This window comes from Pecten maximus, chromosome 6 (assembly GCF_902652985.1).
Source record: "Pecten maximus chromosome 6, xPecMax1.1, whole genome shotgun sequence".
NCBI lineage: Eukaryota > Metazoa > Mollusca > Bivalvia > Pectinida > Pectinidae > Pecten > Pecten maximus.
The window spans coordinates 11017040-11035377 of NC_047020.1; the positions used below are offsets into that span (position 1 = coordinate 11017040).

At 37.3% G+C, this 18338-nt stretch overlaps 1 protein-coding gene across 1 annotated transcript in view; it reads right to left on the reverse strand.

Annotated features, from left to right (window-relative positions):
• Positions 1 to 2295: 2295 nt before the first annotated feature.
• The window catches only part of LOC117328952 (transcription initiation factor TFIID subunit 1-like), a 43332-nt gene continuing 27289 nt past the window's right edge, over positions 2296 to 18338 (reverse strand). Inside the window, exons 33-43 of the mRNA XM_033886583.1 lie at positions 12783 to 12875; positions 12302 to 12386; positions 11874 to 11941; positions 11023 to 11142; positions 10339 to 10431; positions 9238 to 9390; positions 8103 to 8229; positions 7309 to 7436; positions 6888 to 7019; positions 6504 to 6594; positions 2296 to 3859 (exon numbers count right to left, since the gene is read on the reverse strand). Coding sequence (XP_033742474.1) covers positions 3522 to 3859; positions 6504 to 6594; positions 6888 to 7019; positions 7309 to 7436; positions 8103 to 8229; positions 9238 to 9390; positions 10339 to 10431; positions 11023 to 11142; positions 11874 to 11941; positions 12302 to 12386; positions 12783 to 12875 — 1428 coding nt within the window. The 3' untranslated portion in view covers positions 2296 to 3521. The remainder of the gene's footprint in view (positions 3860 to 6503; positions 6595 to 6887; positions 7020 to 7308; positions 7437 to 8102; positions 8230 to 9237; positions 9391 to 10338; positions 10432 to 11022; positions 11143 to 11873; positions 11942 to 12301; positions 12387 to 12782; positions 12876 to 18338) is intronic.

An 18338-nucleotide genomic window follows, 5' to 3' on the forward strand; every position in this document is an offset into this window, starting at 1 on the left:
AAACAAGAGATCCCAGAGGGATCTTGGCGCCCACCATTGCATGATCTTTATAGGTTCCATGTCAGATTGATCTTTTCTCTACTTTTTCCTTCATTTTACTAATCTGTGCAAATTGAGACATCCCTCCAGTACTTTTCAAACAAGGGAATCCTAGCTATATAAGAAATTTGAGATTTAGTGATAATGGCTGTTTGTTTGTTAGGTTGTTTTCAGGACAGACTGGTCCCAAAATGCCATACGAAGGACCAAGGGGAACCTACATATGAAATTTAAGAAAGATCCCTTCAGTACTTTCTCAGAAATAGCAATAACAAACTTCAATTGTCAAAATCCAAGATGGCTGCCTGTTGGCCATATTGTTTTCAGATAGGTCTCAAAAAGCAATATGCATAACAAGGCACCAAGGGGAACCTACATATGAAATTTGAGAAAGATCCCTTCAGTACTTTCTCAGAAATAGCGATAACAAACTTCAAATGTCAAAATCCAAGATGGCTGCCTGTCGGCCATGTTGTTTTCCAATTGTTCTCAAAAAGCAATATGCATAACTAGGCACCAAGGGGAACCTACATATGAAATTTAAGAAAGATCCCTTCAGTACTTTCTCAGAAATAGCGATAACAAACTTCAAATGTCAAAATCCAAGATGGCTGCCTGTCGGCCATGTTGTTTTCCGATTGGTCTCAAAATGCAATATGCATAACTAGGCACCAAGGGGAACCTACATATGAAATTGCAGAAAGATCCCTTCAGTACTTTCTCAGAAATAGTGATAACAAACTTCAATTGTCAAAATCCAAGATGGCTGCCTGTCGGCCATGTTGTTTTCCGATTGGTCTCAAAACACAATATGCATAACTAGGCACCAAGGGGAATCTACATATGAAATTTCAGAAAGATACCTTCAGTACTTTCTCAAAAATAGCGATAACAAACTTCAATTGTCAAAATCCAAGATGGCTGCCTGTCGGCCATGTTGTTTTCCGATTGGTCTCAAAATGCAATATGCATAACTAGGCACCAAGGGGAACCTACATATGAAATTGCAGAAAGATCCCTTCAGTACTTTCTCAGAAATAGTGATAACAAACTTCAATTGTCAAAATCCAAGATGGCTGCCTGTCGGCCATGTTGTTTTCCGATTAGTCTCAAAATGCAATATGCATAACTAGACACCAAGGGGAACCTTCATATGAAATTGGAGAAAGATCCCTTAGGTACTTTTTGAGGATTAGCGATAACAAGAATTGTTTACGGACGGAGGGACGGACGGAGGGACGGACGGACGGACGGACGACGGACCACGGACGCAGGGCGATTTGAATAGCCCACCATCTGATGATGGTGGGCTAAAAATATTATAGAGACTAGATTTTGTGTTGTCTGCAAATTAAATTCCATGTATAGGTTGGTGTCCTAAAACTGGTTTGCATACTGAAGAAATTATATTCACACTCTAATGAAACTTGTTGAGGGGATTCACAACTTCCCTCAATTTTTTGTAAAATTGATGTAGTTTTGTTTTAATCATGCTGTCCAAGTGTTATTTTGGCCTCACTTTTAGAAGCCTTTCATTCCTATTTGCCAGTAGATAAACATACAGAAATCCGTGAAATGACATTATAATAAAAATTGTCATTTAAAAATTATACAAAACAAACTGAATATGATGAACAGGCAAAATAAAACTGCAAAGAAAATATTCATGTTTGTTTTCTTTCCTCCAATAAAACCTCTATAAAGGACTGAAGCATTTCTATATTTCTGTTGTACAGATTTTATAATTAGACAAGTTGGCTTCTTACTGCATTATGTAATTTGTAAGTCCCCTAATTAGTAAGTCCCCCAAGAATTCTGTTATCAAGCTTGCTTCTTTCAGTTTCATGGACTCGGCTAACAGCTTCACCTGCCAAGCTAATTATGTTAATACAAGTTTAACTTGGTCCAACTGAAGTCTAGTCAAGTGCCACAGCTGTTATAGCCCCTCAGCCCAATGAATAGGAATTAATAAATTTGTATTGAACCTTATACAGTTGTATATCCTCTTTGTGCCTTTTGTTCATAAATACAAGTTCTCTATGATTTTTGTCTATGAATACTTTATATAGGCTATTTATGGTCTTATATGTAGTGGGCACATTTTTGTTTATATCAACCCAATCTTTGAGATTGAATTTCCAAAATATTCAAGTAAAGGACTGTTATAAAGCATTGGATATCCAATATTTTGAAATAACAAAATACCACCAATCCTGAGGTCACTTTCCACCTCATCAAAAATAACAGTAAAAAGTAGAAATTTAATTTTGCTTTTATTAAATCCTTCCACATTTGCTTTCAATCACCATACATTTGTTTATGGATGAGTCTAACCCCTCATCCAGGTTCCTGGCACCATCCCTTCTATATCTCATTCAAAAACATCTAGTCTTCAAACATCTAGTCTTCAAACATCTAATTTTGTAGCAGTAAAGCTCTACATTCCAACATATAATGTGTAGTTACACATCATACACACATATACTCCATCACATGTACTATACACGCATACAAATACACAGGTGTACCAATGAAAATCACTCACATTTACATACACATACTTGTGCACACATACAAGAATTACAATGTCCTGGATGATATAGCTGCATTAAAAAAAATGTATTGTTCTTCTAGGCAGGCTGTCATCAGCGTTAAGTTACATTTTCAATGATTTCCTTTATGATGTCATAACGAGGGAAGTCGTGACTACAGTGACATGACCCCATCAAAGAGTTTTCAAGAAAGAAGTGACACAGGAGCAATAATCTGTCATGATTGGTCCAAAATATAAAGATGGATAAATGTATGAGAATAAATTGGACAGTAATGATAAAAACTATCATACTCATTCTCTCTAACGCACACACACATTACCACTCACTAAACACATGGCCTCCGACACTTGTACCATTACTGCCAAGTTGTTATAACAAAATAAAACATTCAGATAAAAATAAATAATATTCAATGAGAAAGTTTTCAAATAAATGACAACTTGATCAATGTTCTAAATGAGAAACACTAGTGATAGCCATGGACCCTCACATACAAAGATACCTATAGCTTCACCTTAATAAGTTCTCCAGCACTAATATATGAGCAGCTGTTAACGCCCTGAGACCTGTTTATTTATTTTTAATTGTAACAAATCAGGCATAAATCTTGACCGACCTGCATATGTTAATACAGGCCTTTAATAGTCTTTGTCAAGACTCCTCTCAAAGCAACATTAAATCACTACCTCTGTCATTATCAACTCTGGTCAAACCAATCCAAACATTTGTACCATGATAAACGAAAACAGTACAGATGTCACCAGGGTTTATTTGGGTGTCGGATTTGTCTCTGTAAGAACTTGCCCTAAATCAAACACCAGACAGACTATGAAACAGAAAACTTCTGTACTGGCCCGGTTGGAGCAAAGTAGTCAAAATTTAATTAAACTATAACCCATGTAGTAGTCTGTATCACATATTGTTGAATCACTGCAGGAATTCATCTATATCGAAGCCATCATTTGACTGGTCTTCTCCCTGCTCTGCTCCTTCCTGCTCTGCGTCACTTTCTTCAGACTCAGACACCTGTAGGTCCATGTTAATGTCATGGCCATTTTTGTTTTCCATCACATGTTGAGCTGCTGCTTCACTGGCTAGTGAACTGTGCATAAAGAAGTCGGAGGGATCAAAACTGTTTTCATCAATGTCCTGAGGTGGTGCGGCCATGTAGGACTGACCGGTACCATCATAGTATTGGCGTCCATCCTCATAGGTCTGCATGTCCATGCTTGTGTCGCCCTCCTCCTCACTGTCACTCGCCTTACCTATAAACCACAGCATACAATATATTAATATAACACATGTTACATCAATACCATACACAACACATTAAATACCAACATCCTTCATGAAATGGTATTTAAAGGGGATACCATAATGGAATAATAGTTAAAGCAAGTCCGAGGCCCAAAACAGGGCTCGAGTAAAAAAAGAATATCTGCCTTTGTCATTGCATTTCCAACACTATACATGATGTAATGCCATTATCGTTTAGTAAATACCATTGCTAAGGACCTGATAGATCTTTGAAATTAGCCATTTAAAGTTTTGAAATATAAAATATTTTAATATAAGAAATTTCAAGTGGTCAAACTTGAGGCCATTTTAAAACAAGAGGCCCAAAGGGCCTTAACAGTCACCTGAGATTTGAAATATTTCGGTCAACTAAATTGACCCTTTTTGGCCCCACCCATCAGTCCTAATGGGGTCAGTCTATGAAGAGTATTTGATTCATACATATAGTAGATAAGAAGATTTTTGAAATTTCAGTCAATTTGACCCTTTTTGGCCCCGCCCACCAGCCCCTGGGGGTCAACCAGGGCCAACATGTACATAACATCAAACTGTAATCCCATGCTGATAATTTGAACCAAGTTAGAATGAATTCCAATACAAATCCAACAAATAATAGTCAAAAATGTGATTTCCCAATATAAACTATAGTAAAGTTTACCCCCTACCCAGGGGCAAACGTGAAACCCCAGGGTCATGAAATTCACAATTTTGGTAAAGCACCTAAAGACCCTTCCATCTATGAAGAGTATTTGATTCTAACATATCTGAGAGTAGAGAAGAAGATTTTTGAAATTTCAGTCAATTTGACCCTTTTTGGCCCCGCCCACCAGCCCCTGGGGGTCAACCAGGGCCAACATGTACATAACATCAAACTGTAATCCCATGCTGATAATTTGAACCAAGTTAGAATGAATTCCAATACAAATCCAACAAATAATAGTAAAAAATGTGATTTCCCTATATAAACTATAGTAAAGTTACCCCCTACCCAGGGGCAAACGTGAGACCCCAGGGTCATGAAATTCACAATGTTGGTAAAGCACCATAAGACCCCTTCATCTATGAAAAGTATTTGATTCTAACATATCTGAGAGTAGAGAAAGAGTTTTGAAATTTCAGTCAATTTGACCCTTTTTGGCCCCGCCCACCAGCCTCTGGGGGTCAACCAGGGCCAACATGTACATACCATCAAAGTGTCCTCCCATGCTGATAATTTGAACCAAGTTAGAATGAATTCCAATACAAATCCAACAAATAATAGTCAAAAATGTGATTTCCCTATATAAACTATAGTAAAGTTTACCCCCTACCCAGGGGCAAACGTGAGACCCCAGGGTCATGAAATTCACAATTTTGGTAAAGCACCTAAAGACCCTTCCATCTATGAAGAGTATTTGATTCTAACATATCTGAGAGTAGAGAAGAAGATTTTTGAAATTTCAGTCAATTTGACCCTTTTTGGCCCAGCCCACCAGCCCCTGAGGGTCAACCAGGGCAAACATGTACATACCATCAAACTGTCATCCCATGCTGATAATTTGAACCAAGTTAGAATGAATTCCAATACAAATCCAACAAATAATAGACAAAAATGTGATTTCCCTATATAAACTATAGTAAAGTTTACCCCCTCCCCAGGGGCAAACGTGAGACCCCAGGGTCATGAAATTCACAATTTTGGTAAAGCACCTTAAGACCCTTCCATCTATGAAGAGTATTTGATTCTACCATATCTGAGAGTAGGGAAGAAGATTTTTGAAATTTTAATCAATTTGACCCTTTTTGGCCCCGCCCACCAGCCCCTGGGGGTCAACTAGGGCCAACATGTACATACCATCAAAGTGTCCTCCCATGCTGATAATTTGATACAAGTTAGAATGAATTCCAATACAAATCCAACAAGTAATAGTCAAAAATGTGATTTCCCTATATAAACTATAGTAAAGTTTACCCCCTCCCCAGGGGCAAACCTGAGACCCCAGGGTCATGCAATTCACAATTTTGGTAAAGCACCACAAGACCCTTTCATCTATAAAGAGTGTTTGACTCCACCATATCTGAGAGTAGAGAAGAAGATTTTTGAAGTTTTAGTCAATTTGACCCTTTTTGGCCCCACCCCTCAGAACCCCTGGGGGGTGGGGACCATATAATTCACAATTTTGGTTGACCTTCAGCCATAGAAACTTTCTGCCAAATTTCATTGAATTTTGTTAAGTGGTTTTGGAGAAGAAGTCGAAAATGTAAAAAGTTTACGGACGCACGACGCACACCGCACGACGCACGACGGACGACGACGGACAAAAGGCGATTAGAATAGGTCACTTGAGACTTCGTCTCAGGTGACCTAATAAAGTCCATAGAAAGTCCTCCACCCTTGCATGCCACAAGCTGTTTATATAGGGCCTCCCACTAATTTCAAAAAATGATTTGACATTTGATAGCTGTGACCTTGAGCTAATTCATTCAATTGGTCCAAAGTTAATGAATAATGTCAAACAAGGGAAAATGCACCATTACATAGCTAGCTCTTCTCACCTTCTATAAATCACAATCTGTGACCTTACTATATTATGTTCACAAAATCGTGAGGTTTTTTTTCCACACGAGACTCACCTAAGACTTGGTCCTCATTGTCAGAGTTTTCGGGTGTAAGTTGTAGGTCCTGGGCTAGGGACTCGTCAACTTCACCTGTGGTGTTCATCACCTGGAGTCAAACCAAAACACACTGAATACCATTTCTGATGAGACATTTTCACTTCCTCTTCTATGTATGTAATACAGTAGCTGTTATCAACCTTAAAGTGATATGATGAAATTAAACAAAGCATCCCGTTTCATTAAATAAAACCAGAGTTAATCCTCACCACCTGCATTTCCGAGTACATACTCTATCTTTACGGGCAGGTAAAAGTTATCTTAATGTCACCAACTCTCCATTAAGTTAACTTTACAACAGTACCAGGACCTAATGATGTGTAGAAGCAGTGAGAAATGTACCTGGTCTGATGTCTGATCACTGCTCTGCTGACTGAAATTCATGTCAACAGCATTTTCCTCATCTCCTTCTATATCGCCTTCCTCATCTCCCTCCACATCTACAAACTCGGAGTCATACTCCTCTGGCACTGCCTATAACACACAAGTTGTACATTCTGTACTACAAGTCAACAGTTTTCCACCATGTTAACTTCATACAGAGACACTGCTACTGGAGAATAAAACAGGGCTTTCAATATTAATATGTCTTTAATTCCTCAAAATGAGCTCTGCCTTTCTGGTCTGTAGAAATAGAATCTAAGAATCAAGTGAACGCCTTTGTCATTGAATCACTATACCATCCATTCATCAGACTTCAGCAAAGTAATACAAACACATGAATATACTGGAGAGGATACTATACAGTGTATGACAGTCTTACCCCTCCAGACATGCCGGAGTCGTCTCCAGCCCAGCGTTTTAATGGACTGCTGTTGTCCTCTGCTATGGTGATGTTCTCTCGTGATGTCCCCAAACTGTTCCCTTCATCCATACTCTCATTGTCCATACCTACAACACAGACACAGTTACAGCATATTTCTCAAAAACCTAAATCAGAGCCCTGTTGAGTGACCTCTCATTTTGATATTTGTCAGATCAACTTTAATACTGGGGTTCAATTCAAAGAAGAAAAGCAAAGAGAGATGCATGTTTAACAACTTGATCCATTTTCCTCGAGACTACTTTAATAACAGATGATATATTATTTATTTTACAACAATTGTAAAATAAGTTATATCAACATTTCTTATTTGACCTTTCCTCAGTATCCTAGGTATCAACACTTTAGGCTCCTACATCAAAGGACGAAAAAACGGCATCATGCAGTCAAATTCATATTTGGCTGTACTGTCTCTAACTTTGTGTTGAAAGGTCTTATTAAGTATCTTGGGTGCTCTTGGTACAATCCTTTTTTGGAAACTGGAGAACCCAAAGAAAACCCACATGATGGGCAAATGATCATATACTTTTTCACATCTAGGTGAAGCCCAGATGTAACCACTGTGCCTTTCTACCATCCATGTTTAATGCTGCATAACTGAGAGGAGGGGGGTGGGGTGGGGGGGGGGGGGGGGGGGGGTGGGGGGGGGGGGGGGGGGGGGAGAAAATGGAGGTATATAGAGCTTTGGACCAGAAAAAGAGTAGGAAAACAGAAAAGAAGAAAGGAATATATACCCAAAAAGCTGTAGTCATCAGGGTTGGCGGACGTGCCTGTCATGATACTGTCAGTCTCCACTGCCTCTAGAGCCGCCTCCTGAGCAGCATGGATGTCAGCCTCGAGCTGGATCAGGTGTTCCTCATTCTGTTAATAACACACAATTAGCTAGTCAGAAGTCACTACTCTAATAGTATGGTGTTGGAAGGTGATTATCATTATCTCACTAATAGGAATGACAAATATCATACTTTCATATCGTTTTTACCCGATAGACAATTATTGCAGGTTCTATCATTCAGCAATACTAATCCCTTTCCTGTTCCATGGGTCAAAGTGTCTGATTTTTGAAATACTGAAATAGCTGGTTTTGCCAAATTTTGATATAGGCACATATGGGGGAATATTTCCAAAATACTGAATTTAGTATTTACACTGAACACTTTCACCCATGCTATCCTATTTCGAGTTTAATACACTATTAAATACTTTCCTTTTATGGTCATGTTGACAGAAAAGGTAACGATCATTCTGAATGCTGTTTCTATGACAACTGTGACCATGTTACTATACCTGTCTCCAGACATCCTCCATTCTGAATGCTGTTTCTATGACAACTGTGATCATGTTACTATACCTGTGTACAGACATCCTCCATTCTGAATGCTGTTTCTATGACAACTGTGACCATGTTACTATACCTGTCTCCAGACATCCTCCATTCTGAAGGCTGTTTCTATGACAACTGTGATCATGTTACTATACCTGTGTACAGACATCCTCCATTCTGAAGGCTGTTTCTATGACATCTTGGACTGTATTACTATACCTGTGTACAGACATCCTCCATTCTGAAGGCTGTTTCTATGACATCTTTGACTGTATTACTATACCTGTGTACAGACATCCTCCATTCTGAAGGCTGTTTCTATGACCACTGTGATCATGTTACTATACCTGTCTCCAGACATCCTCCATTCTGATGACTGTTTCTATGACAACTAAGCATGTTGTTATGCCTGTTCAATAGCTTCTCTACAGAGATTGTTTCTATGACATCTCTGAACTGACTGTTATGTGCGGGTCCTGCCCACAGATAGCAATAATTATGCAGGCTGTTTCTATGACAAGACAGCGTTGACTACATTACTATACCTGTGAGAGAGCCTGCCTGCAGACATCTGCCATTCTGTAGGCTGTTTCTGTAAGAGGGCTATCCTTGCCATTGTACTTGCTGCAGTTGATTGGGATAAGCTCAACATCATCCATGAAATATTCCCTTGTCTGGTACTTGTGAGCTTGGACTCTCTGAAATGATAAAGATGTAAACATCCATTCAAATTACTCATGACAAAGAGAACTTAAAGTTAGGTTATAATCATTTTTTAAGTACATGATTCTCATACTCGATGAAGATCCCTCATTCTTTAAGTTCATACTCAATGAAGATCCCTCATTCTTTAAGTCCATGATTCTCATACTCAATGAAGATCCCTCCTTCTTTAAGTTCATACTCCATGAAGATCCCTCATTCTTTAAGTTCATACTCAATGAAGATCCCTCATTCTTTAAGTTCATACTCAATGAAGATCCCTCATTCTTTAAGTTCATACTCCATGGAGATCCCTCATTCTTTAAGTTAATACTCAATGAAGATCCCTCATTCTTTAAGTTCATACTCAATGAAGATGCCTCATTCTTTAAGTTCATACTCAATGAAGATCCCTCATTCTTTAAGTACATGATTCTCATACTCAATGAAGATCCCTCATTCTTTAAGTTCATACTCAATGAAGATCCCTCATTCTTTAAGTTCATACTCCATGAAGATCCCTCATTCTTTAAGTTCATACTCAATGAAGATCCCTCATTCTTTAAGTACATGATTCTCATACTCAATGAAGATCCCTCATTCTTTAAGTTCATACTCAATGAAGATCCCTCATTCTTTAAGTACATGATTCTCATACTCAATGAAGATCCCTCATTCTTTAAGTACATGATTCTCATACTCAATGAAGATCCCTCATTCTTTAAGTTCATACTCAAAGAAGATCCCTCATTCTTTAAGTTCATGATTCTCATACTCAATGAAGATCCCTCATTCTTTAAGTTCATACCCAATGAAGATCCCTCATTCTTTAAGTACATGATTCTCATACTCAATGAAGATCCCTCATTCTTTAAGTACATGATTCTCATACTCAATGAAGATCCCTCAACTTTTTAACCCTTTAATCCCAATTTGACTTGTACCTTGAGGAGTGTTCCAAGGTCCATTGGATTTGGAATGACTTCGTAGTAATCCTTGACAAACTTCTTGTTGACAGGAGCATGGAATGGCCAGGACTGAAATGTAAACATATTGCTACAGCTCAGTAAACAACTTCCGATGTCGAGTTACAAACTGTTTAACTTGTGATTGTTAATATAATATATCACAACCTAAAAAAAAAATCTTTTTAAAAATTACATCAGCATACTCATAGCACCTGTATCTCAACACAACTATTAGTTATTTTAATCTGTTATCTGTTCTGAAGACTTCTTGTTGAAATAACCTAGGATGATTGAAGAGGGCTGAGTCACCTAATGACAGTATAATATGATGATAGTCTTAATCACAGTTTATTATGCGGATGAAATTTACATATGTCTTAACATTTCATGGATCAAATTTTCGCAATCACGTCAATGGCCCCCGAAAAAAGAAAATATCATCTTTGCGAAAATAACTGGCTATAAGGTATGTTTGGGGGCGCATACTTCCAGTGGCCATGTTGATTTGTAAAAATACATTATGTATATCAAATTCAGTGACAAGAAAGTTGATACTGAAGATTACTCATATCATTTAATTGAAGTGTTTTAGCCCTAAATCTCATGTCAAGATTATGATGTAGTAAATACAAAGGGGTGTATTGTAAACTGAAATCTTACATTTTCTACTGCTTTCATCTGAGCAATAATGTTCTCCAGGATGAAGGTGAAGGCTACTTGGTCATTGTCATCCAACAGAGGATTGATAGCCTTCTCAAGTCTCATCAGTTTGTCCTCTTTCTGTGAAGTAAACAACATACCATCTCAACATACTGGTATACATTATACAATCACATTTCAGCAACCTGCCCTTGTTCTATGATAAAGTACCAGTAATTAAATACATACACCCTTCACCACTATGAAAATATTATCACATTCATTTCTATCATTTCTTGTGTCATATCAAATCAACTTCACAAAATGTAAAAGTATCAGTCATTCGACATCAATCTCTTAAACACGTTATTCACCCAGTATAAACCTCAGAACAGTACAAATAAGCATTAAGAGATCTTTCAGTAAAGTCTGAAAATTAGTTATTATTGATGGCCTCTTTATTTCAGTTGATAAAACAGCTGTACTGGAGAGTTAGTGAATACAGTCATGACTTTATACAACCCACTACCAATACTACATGTAGACTGATGTTACTAGACTATACAACTCACTACCAATACTACATGTAGGCTAATGTTACTAGACTATACAACTCACTACCAATACTACATGTAGGCTAATGTTACTAGACTATACAACTCACTACCAATACTACATGTAGGCTAATGTTACTAGACTAATTACATACACAGCCAAATGACTTTATACAACCCACTACCAATACTACATGTAGGCTAATGTTACTAGACTATACAACCTACTACCAATACTACATATAGACTGATGTTACTAGACTAATTACATACACAGCCATCACCTCCATACAGTGATCTAACAGTATGATCACCTACCTCGGCAAATCGCTTCAGACACAGGTTCAATAACTGCTGGGCTGTCAGTGTCAAAGCACTTTTTGCACCTGAGAAAAAAATATTTATCTTTGAAATATGGAATGTATTTTCTATAAATAACATAGCAAAATACATTAAACTATCAACGTATCATGGATGTGACTGCCTTGATAGAAATATTAAGTTAACAGATATTATGATTGACTTTCAATGTAATAATTCTGTTATGAGAATATATGAATACAAAAATACATCTATCATCAATTACTTACATAAAACAACACAAATTATCCAACAATAAATCTGTGACATTAATTAAATATTTATTAAATCAAGGAAATAGACTTTTCATAACATTGATTGTAATATTCTACAGAATATTAGCAATAAGTACACATCTACTGGCATAAAGGGAAGAACCAGCTCACCATTATACATCTTGCTGTTCTCGAGAATCTGGTTAACATCAATAAGAAAAGTCTCCCTGGACGTGTACTTCTTATTTCGGAGACCCTGCAAATAAAATACAAACTGTAATCCACAGGTTCTATAAAACATACTGGTTGGTGTCGCAAAATACAAGAACACAGTTTATTGTCATTTTTATTCCAAAAACATATTACAAAAAATTATTCATTATTGCTATCCTTTTTTACATAATTTTGCTACACAATGCACACCAAAATATCTCAATAGCATAAGGAACCTTCCATTACAAATCAACACATTTCGCAACTATTTTGACATTACAATTGATCATTTTGATATGCATAACCTACTTGAAACAGCATATCAAGAATGCCCAGGGAAGATTTGTTTGGTTATGCTGATATTTGGCTATAAGTTTAAATTAGATAGCTGAGATTTCAGATAAGGAAGTTTGGATAAACTGGTGTTACTGATACAAACCTCTCTGATGGTCTGGAGGTCCATGGGGATTTTGACCACCTTGTAGTAGTCTGGTACTTCTTTGGTACTGACAGGGAACAGGAACGGCTGTGCCTGTATACAGAACAGGAGATTAACATTATACCGTATACATGACAGGAGATTAACATTATACTGTATACATGACAGGAGATTAACATTATACTGTATACATGACAGGAGATTAACATTATACTGTATACATGACAGGAGATTAACATTATACCGTATACATGACAGGAGATTAACATTATACAGTATACATGACAGGAGATTAACATTATACTGTATACATGACAGGAGATTAACATTATACTGTATACATGACAGGAGATTAACATTATACTGTATACATGACAGGAGATTAACATTATACTGTATACATGACAGGAGATTAACATTATACTGTATACATGGCAGGAGATTAACATTATACAGTGACTCTATACATGACAGGGGACTAACATTATACCGTAGACATGACAGGAGATTAACATTATACTGTATACATGACAGGAGATTAACATTATACCGTATACATGACAGGAGATTAACATTATACTGTATACATGACAGGAGACTAACATTATACTGTATACATGACAGGAGATTAACATTATACTGTATACATGGCAGGAGATTAACATTATACTGTATACATGACAGGAGATTAACATTACACTGTATACATGACAGGAGATTAACATTATACTGTATACATGACAGGAGACTAACATTATACCGTATACATGACAGGAGATTAACATTATACCGTATACATGACAGGAGATTAACATTATACCGTATACATGACAGGAGATTAACATTATACTGTATACATGACAGGAGATTAACATTACACTGTATACATGACAGGAGATTAACATTATACCGTATACATGACAGGAGATTAACATTATACCGTATACATGACAGGAGATTAACATTATACCGTATACATGACAGGAGATTAACATTACACTGTATACATGACAGGAGATTAACATTATACTGTATACATGACAGGAGATTAACATTATACCGTATACATGACAGGAGATTAACATTATACCGTATACATGACAGGAGATTAACATTATACTGTATACATGACAGAAGATTAACATTATACCGTATACATGACAGGAGACTAACATTATACTGTATACATGACAGGAGATTAACATTATACTGTATACATGACAGGAGATTAACATTATACTGTATACATGACAGGAGATTAACATTATACTGTATACATGACAGGAGATTAACATTATACAGTGACTGTATACATGACAGGGGACTAACATTATACTGTATACATGACAGGAGATTAACATTATACTGTATACATGACAGGAGATTAACATTATACTGTATACATGACAGGAGATTAACATTATACTGTATACATGACAGGAGATTAACATTATACTGTATACATGACAGGAGATTAACATTATACTGTATACATGACAGGAGATTAACATTATACTGTATACATGACAGGGGACTAACATTATACTGTATACATGACAGGAGATTAACATTATACTGTATACATGACAGGAGATTAACATTATACTGTATACATGACAGGAGACTAACATTATACTGTATACATGACAGGAGATTAACATTATACCGTATACATGACAGGAGATTAACATTATACTGTATACAGAACAGGAGATTAACATTATACTGTATACATGACAGGAGATTAACATTATACAGTGACTGTATACATGACAGGGGACTAACATTATACTGTATACATGACAGGAGATTAACATTATACAGTGACTGTATACATGACAGGGGACTAACATTATACTGTATACATGGCAGGAGATTAACATTATACTGTATACATGGCAGGAGATTAACATTATACCGTATACATGACAGGAGACTAACATTATACCGTATACATGGCAGGGGACTAACATTATACCGTATACATGACAGGAGATTAACATTATACTGTATACATGACAGGAGATTAACATTATACTGTATACATGACAGGAGATTAACATTATACTGTATACATGACAGGAGATTAACATTATACTGTATACATGACAGGAGACTAACATTATACTGTATACATGACAGTAGATTAACATTATACTGTATACATGACAGGAGATTAACATTATACTGTATACATGACAGGAGACTAACATTACACTGTATACATGACAGGAGACTAACATTACACTGTATACATGACAGGAGACTAACATTATACTGTATACATGACAGTAGATTAACATTATACTGTATACATGACAGGAGATTAACATTATACCGTATACATGACAGGAGATTAACATTATACTGTATACATGACAGGAGACTAACATTATACTGTATACATGACAGGAGATTAACATTATACCGTATACATGACAGGAGATTAACATTATACTGTATACATGACAGGAGACTAACATTATACCGTATACATGGCAGGAGATTAACATTATACCGTATACATGACAGGAGACTAACATTATACCGTATACATGACAGGAGACTAACATTATACCGTATACATGACAGGAGACTAACATTAAACCGTATACATGGCAGGAGATTAACATTATACTGTATACATGACAGGGGACTAACATTATACTGTATACATGACAGGAGACTAACATTATACCGTATACATGACAGGAGATTAACATTATACCGTATACATGACAGGAGACTAACATTATACTGTATACATGACAGGAGACTAACATTATACCGTATACATGACAGGAGATTAACATTATACCGTATACATGACAGGAGACTTACATTATACCGTATACATGACAGGAGATTAACATTATACCGTATACATGACAGGGGACTAACATTATACCGTATACATGACAGGAGACTTACATTATACCGTATACATGACAGGAGATTAACATTATACTGTATACATGACAGGAGACTAACATTATACTGTATACATGACAGGAGATTAACATTATACCGTATACATGACAGGAGATTAACATTATACTGTATACATGACAGGAGATTAACATTATACTGTATACATGACAGGAGACTAACATTATACTGTATACATGACAGGAGATTAACATTATACTGTATACATGACAGGAGATTAACATTATACTGTATACATGACAGGAGACTTACATTATACCGTATACATGACAGGAGATTAACATTATACTGTATACATGACAGGAGATTAACATTATACTGTATACATGGCAGGAGATTAACATTATACAGTGACTGTATACATGACAGGGGACTAACATTATATTGTGGTTGTTGGTGTATTTGGTTTGGGTGTCTGAGGGTGTTTTTGGTTTGGATGTCTGGGTGGTTTTGATTTGGTGTCTGTGGGTGATTTTGGTTGGTGTCTGTGGGTGTATTTGGTTTGGATGTCTGTGGGTGTACTTGGTTTGGGTGTCTGTGGGTGTATTTGGTTTGGGTGTCTGTGGGTGTACTTGGTTGGGTGTCTGTGGGCGTTTTGGTTGATGTCTGGATGTATTTGGTTTGGATGTCTGTTTGATGTTTTTGGTCGGGTGTCTGTGGGTGTATTTTGGTTGGGTGTCTGGGTGTACTTGGTTTGGGTGTCTGGGTGTACTTGGTGGATGTCTGGGTGTATTTGGTCAGGTGTCTGTGGGTGTACTTGGTTTGGATGTCTGAAGGTGTATTTGATTGGTGACTAGGTTTATTTGGTTGGGTGTCTGTGGGTGTACTTGGTTTGGGTGTCTGTGGGCGTTTTTGGTTGATGTCTGGATGTATTTGGTTTGGTTATCTGTTTGATGTTTTTGGTCGGGTGTCTGTGGGTGTATTTTGGTTGGGTGTCTGGGTGTACTTGGTTTGGGTGTCTGGTTGTACTTGGTGGATGTCTGTGGGTGTATTTGGTCAGGTGTCTGGGTGTACTTGGTTTGGGTGTCTGTGGGTGTATTTGGTCGGGTGTCTGGGTGTACAGAGGAGTCCACTTATTTGCATATCGCTTATTAGCATATCCCGCTTATTTGCATAAAATTATCATGTCCCGATTTTTTTCTTCTTTATCTTTGTATTTTAATCCCATGTATTTGCATCGACTAAAACACCGACTCCCGCTTATATGCATATAAAAATTCCAAAAAAATCGATAAAAATGGTATTTTTGTGATTTTCCCGTAATAAAAGTTTTATGAAAAGTGTTTGAACTTGCATATTGCTTTGACACGATGTACAACGTTATCTAATCATTGGTTCCCACTTCGTCAAAACAGGTTATGTTCGATGCGCGCATCGATATCGACATTTAGTTATTATCCAAACCATATCAGTAGCATTGTGCAGAAGAATTACTGAATAAAATATTTATTTGCCTCATCTTTTGATGAAATTTGTTTATTTATTATAGCATCGATCCAAACCTGTGTTCTGTGCACTTGAACACTCGCTGAGGCAGGTTGCGATCGCCATGATTGTTTACTAGGCGCGTTGCATTGTGGGGGGCATATGTGTAATGAACGACAACTCTTTGTGTGTGTGCGCCATTTTCCAAAACAGACCCAAACAACAATACACATGTCACGGTCATTTAAGACAGTCTATTGCTTCAGCAGCTCATCATCTATGATCAAACAACTAATATACTCATAGCAGGAACACAACGCATCTCGAGACGATAATGAATCTTAATTGAAACGATGACATTGTACATCGTAGGCCTAATGCCAACCCACGCGTGCATGACCGCTATCGGACCCAGCGACGACGAAGTAAATGCAAATATTTTATTTGTACATTTACAAAGAATAACAACCCATGTATTTCGTATTTACTCTTATATTTTAAATAATGTTTTTTTTAAATATATTTTTAATGCAAATAACATAAACAATCATATAGCGCCCATTTTGAGTACCTACCTGACGATCTACATGTGTAACAAGAGGGGCCAAAACCCAACTCCGCCTATACGAATACTCCGATTATTTGCATATTTTGTCATGGAAAAAGGGCTATGCAAATAAGCGGGTTGCTCTGTACTTGGTTTGGGTGTCTGGGTGATTTTGGTTGGTGTCTGGGTGTACTTGGTTTGGATGTCTGGGTGATTTTGGTTGGTGTCTGGGTGTACTTGGTTTGGGTGTCTGGGTGATTTTGGTTGGTGTCTGGGTGTACTTGGTTTGGGTGTCTGGGTGATTTTGGTTGGTGTCTGGGTGTACTTGGTTTGGGTGTCTGGGTGATTTTGGTTGGTGTCTGGGTGTACTTGGTTTGGGTGTCTGGGTGATTTTGGTTGGTGTCTGGGTGTACTTGGTGGATGTCTGGGTGTACTTGGTTGGGTGTCTGGGTGTATTTGGCCGGATGTCTGGGTGTACTTGGTTTGGATGTCTGTGGGTGTATTTGGTTGGGTGTCTGGGTGTACTTGGTTTGGGTGTCTGGGTGATTTTGGTTGGTGTCTGGGTGTACTTGGTTTGGATGTCTGTGGGTGTATTTGGTTGGGTGTCTGGGTGTACTTGGTTTGGGTGTCTGTGG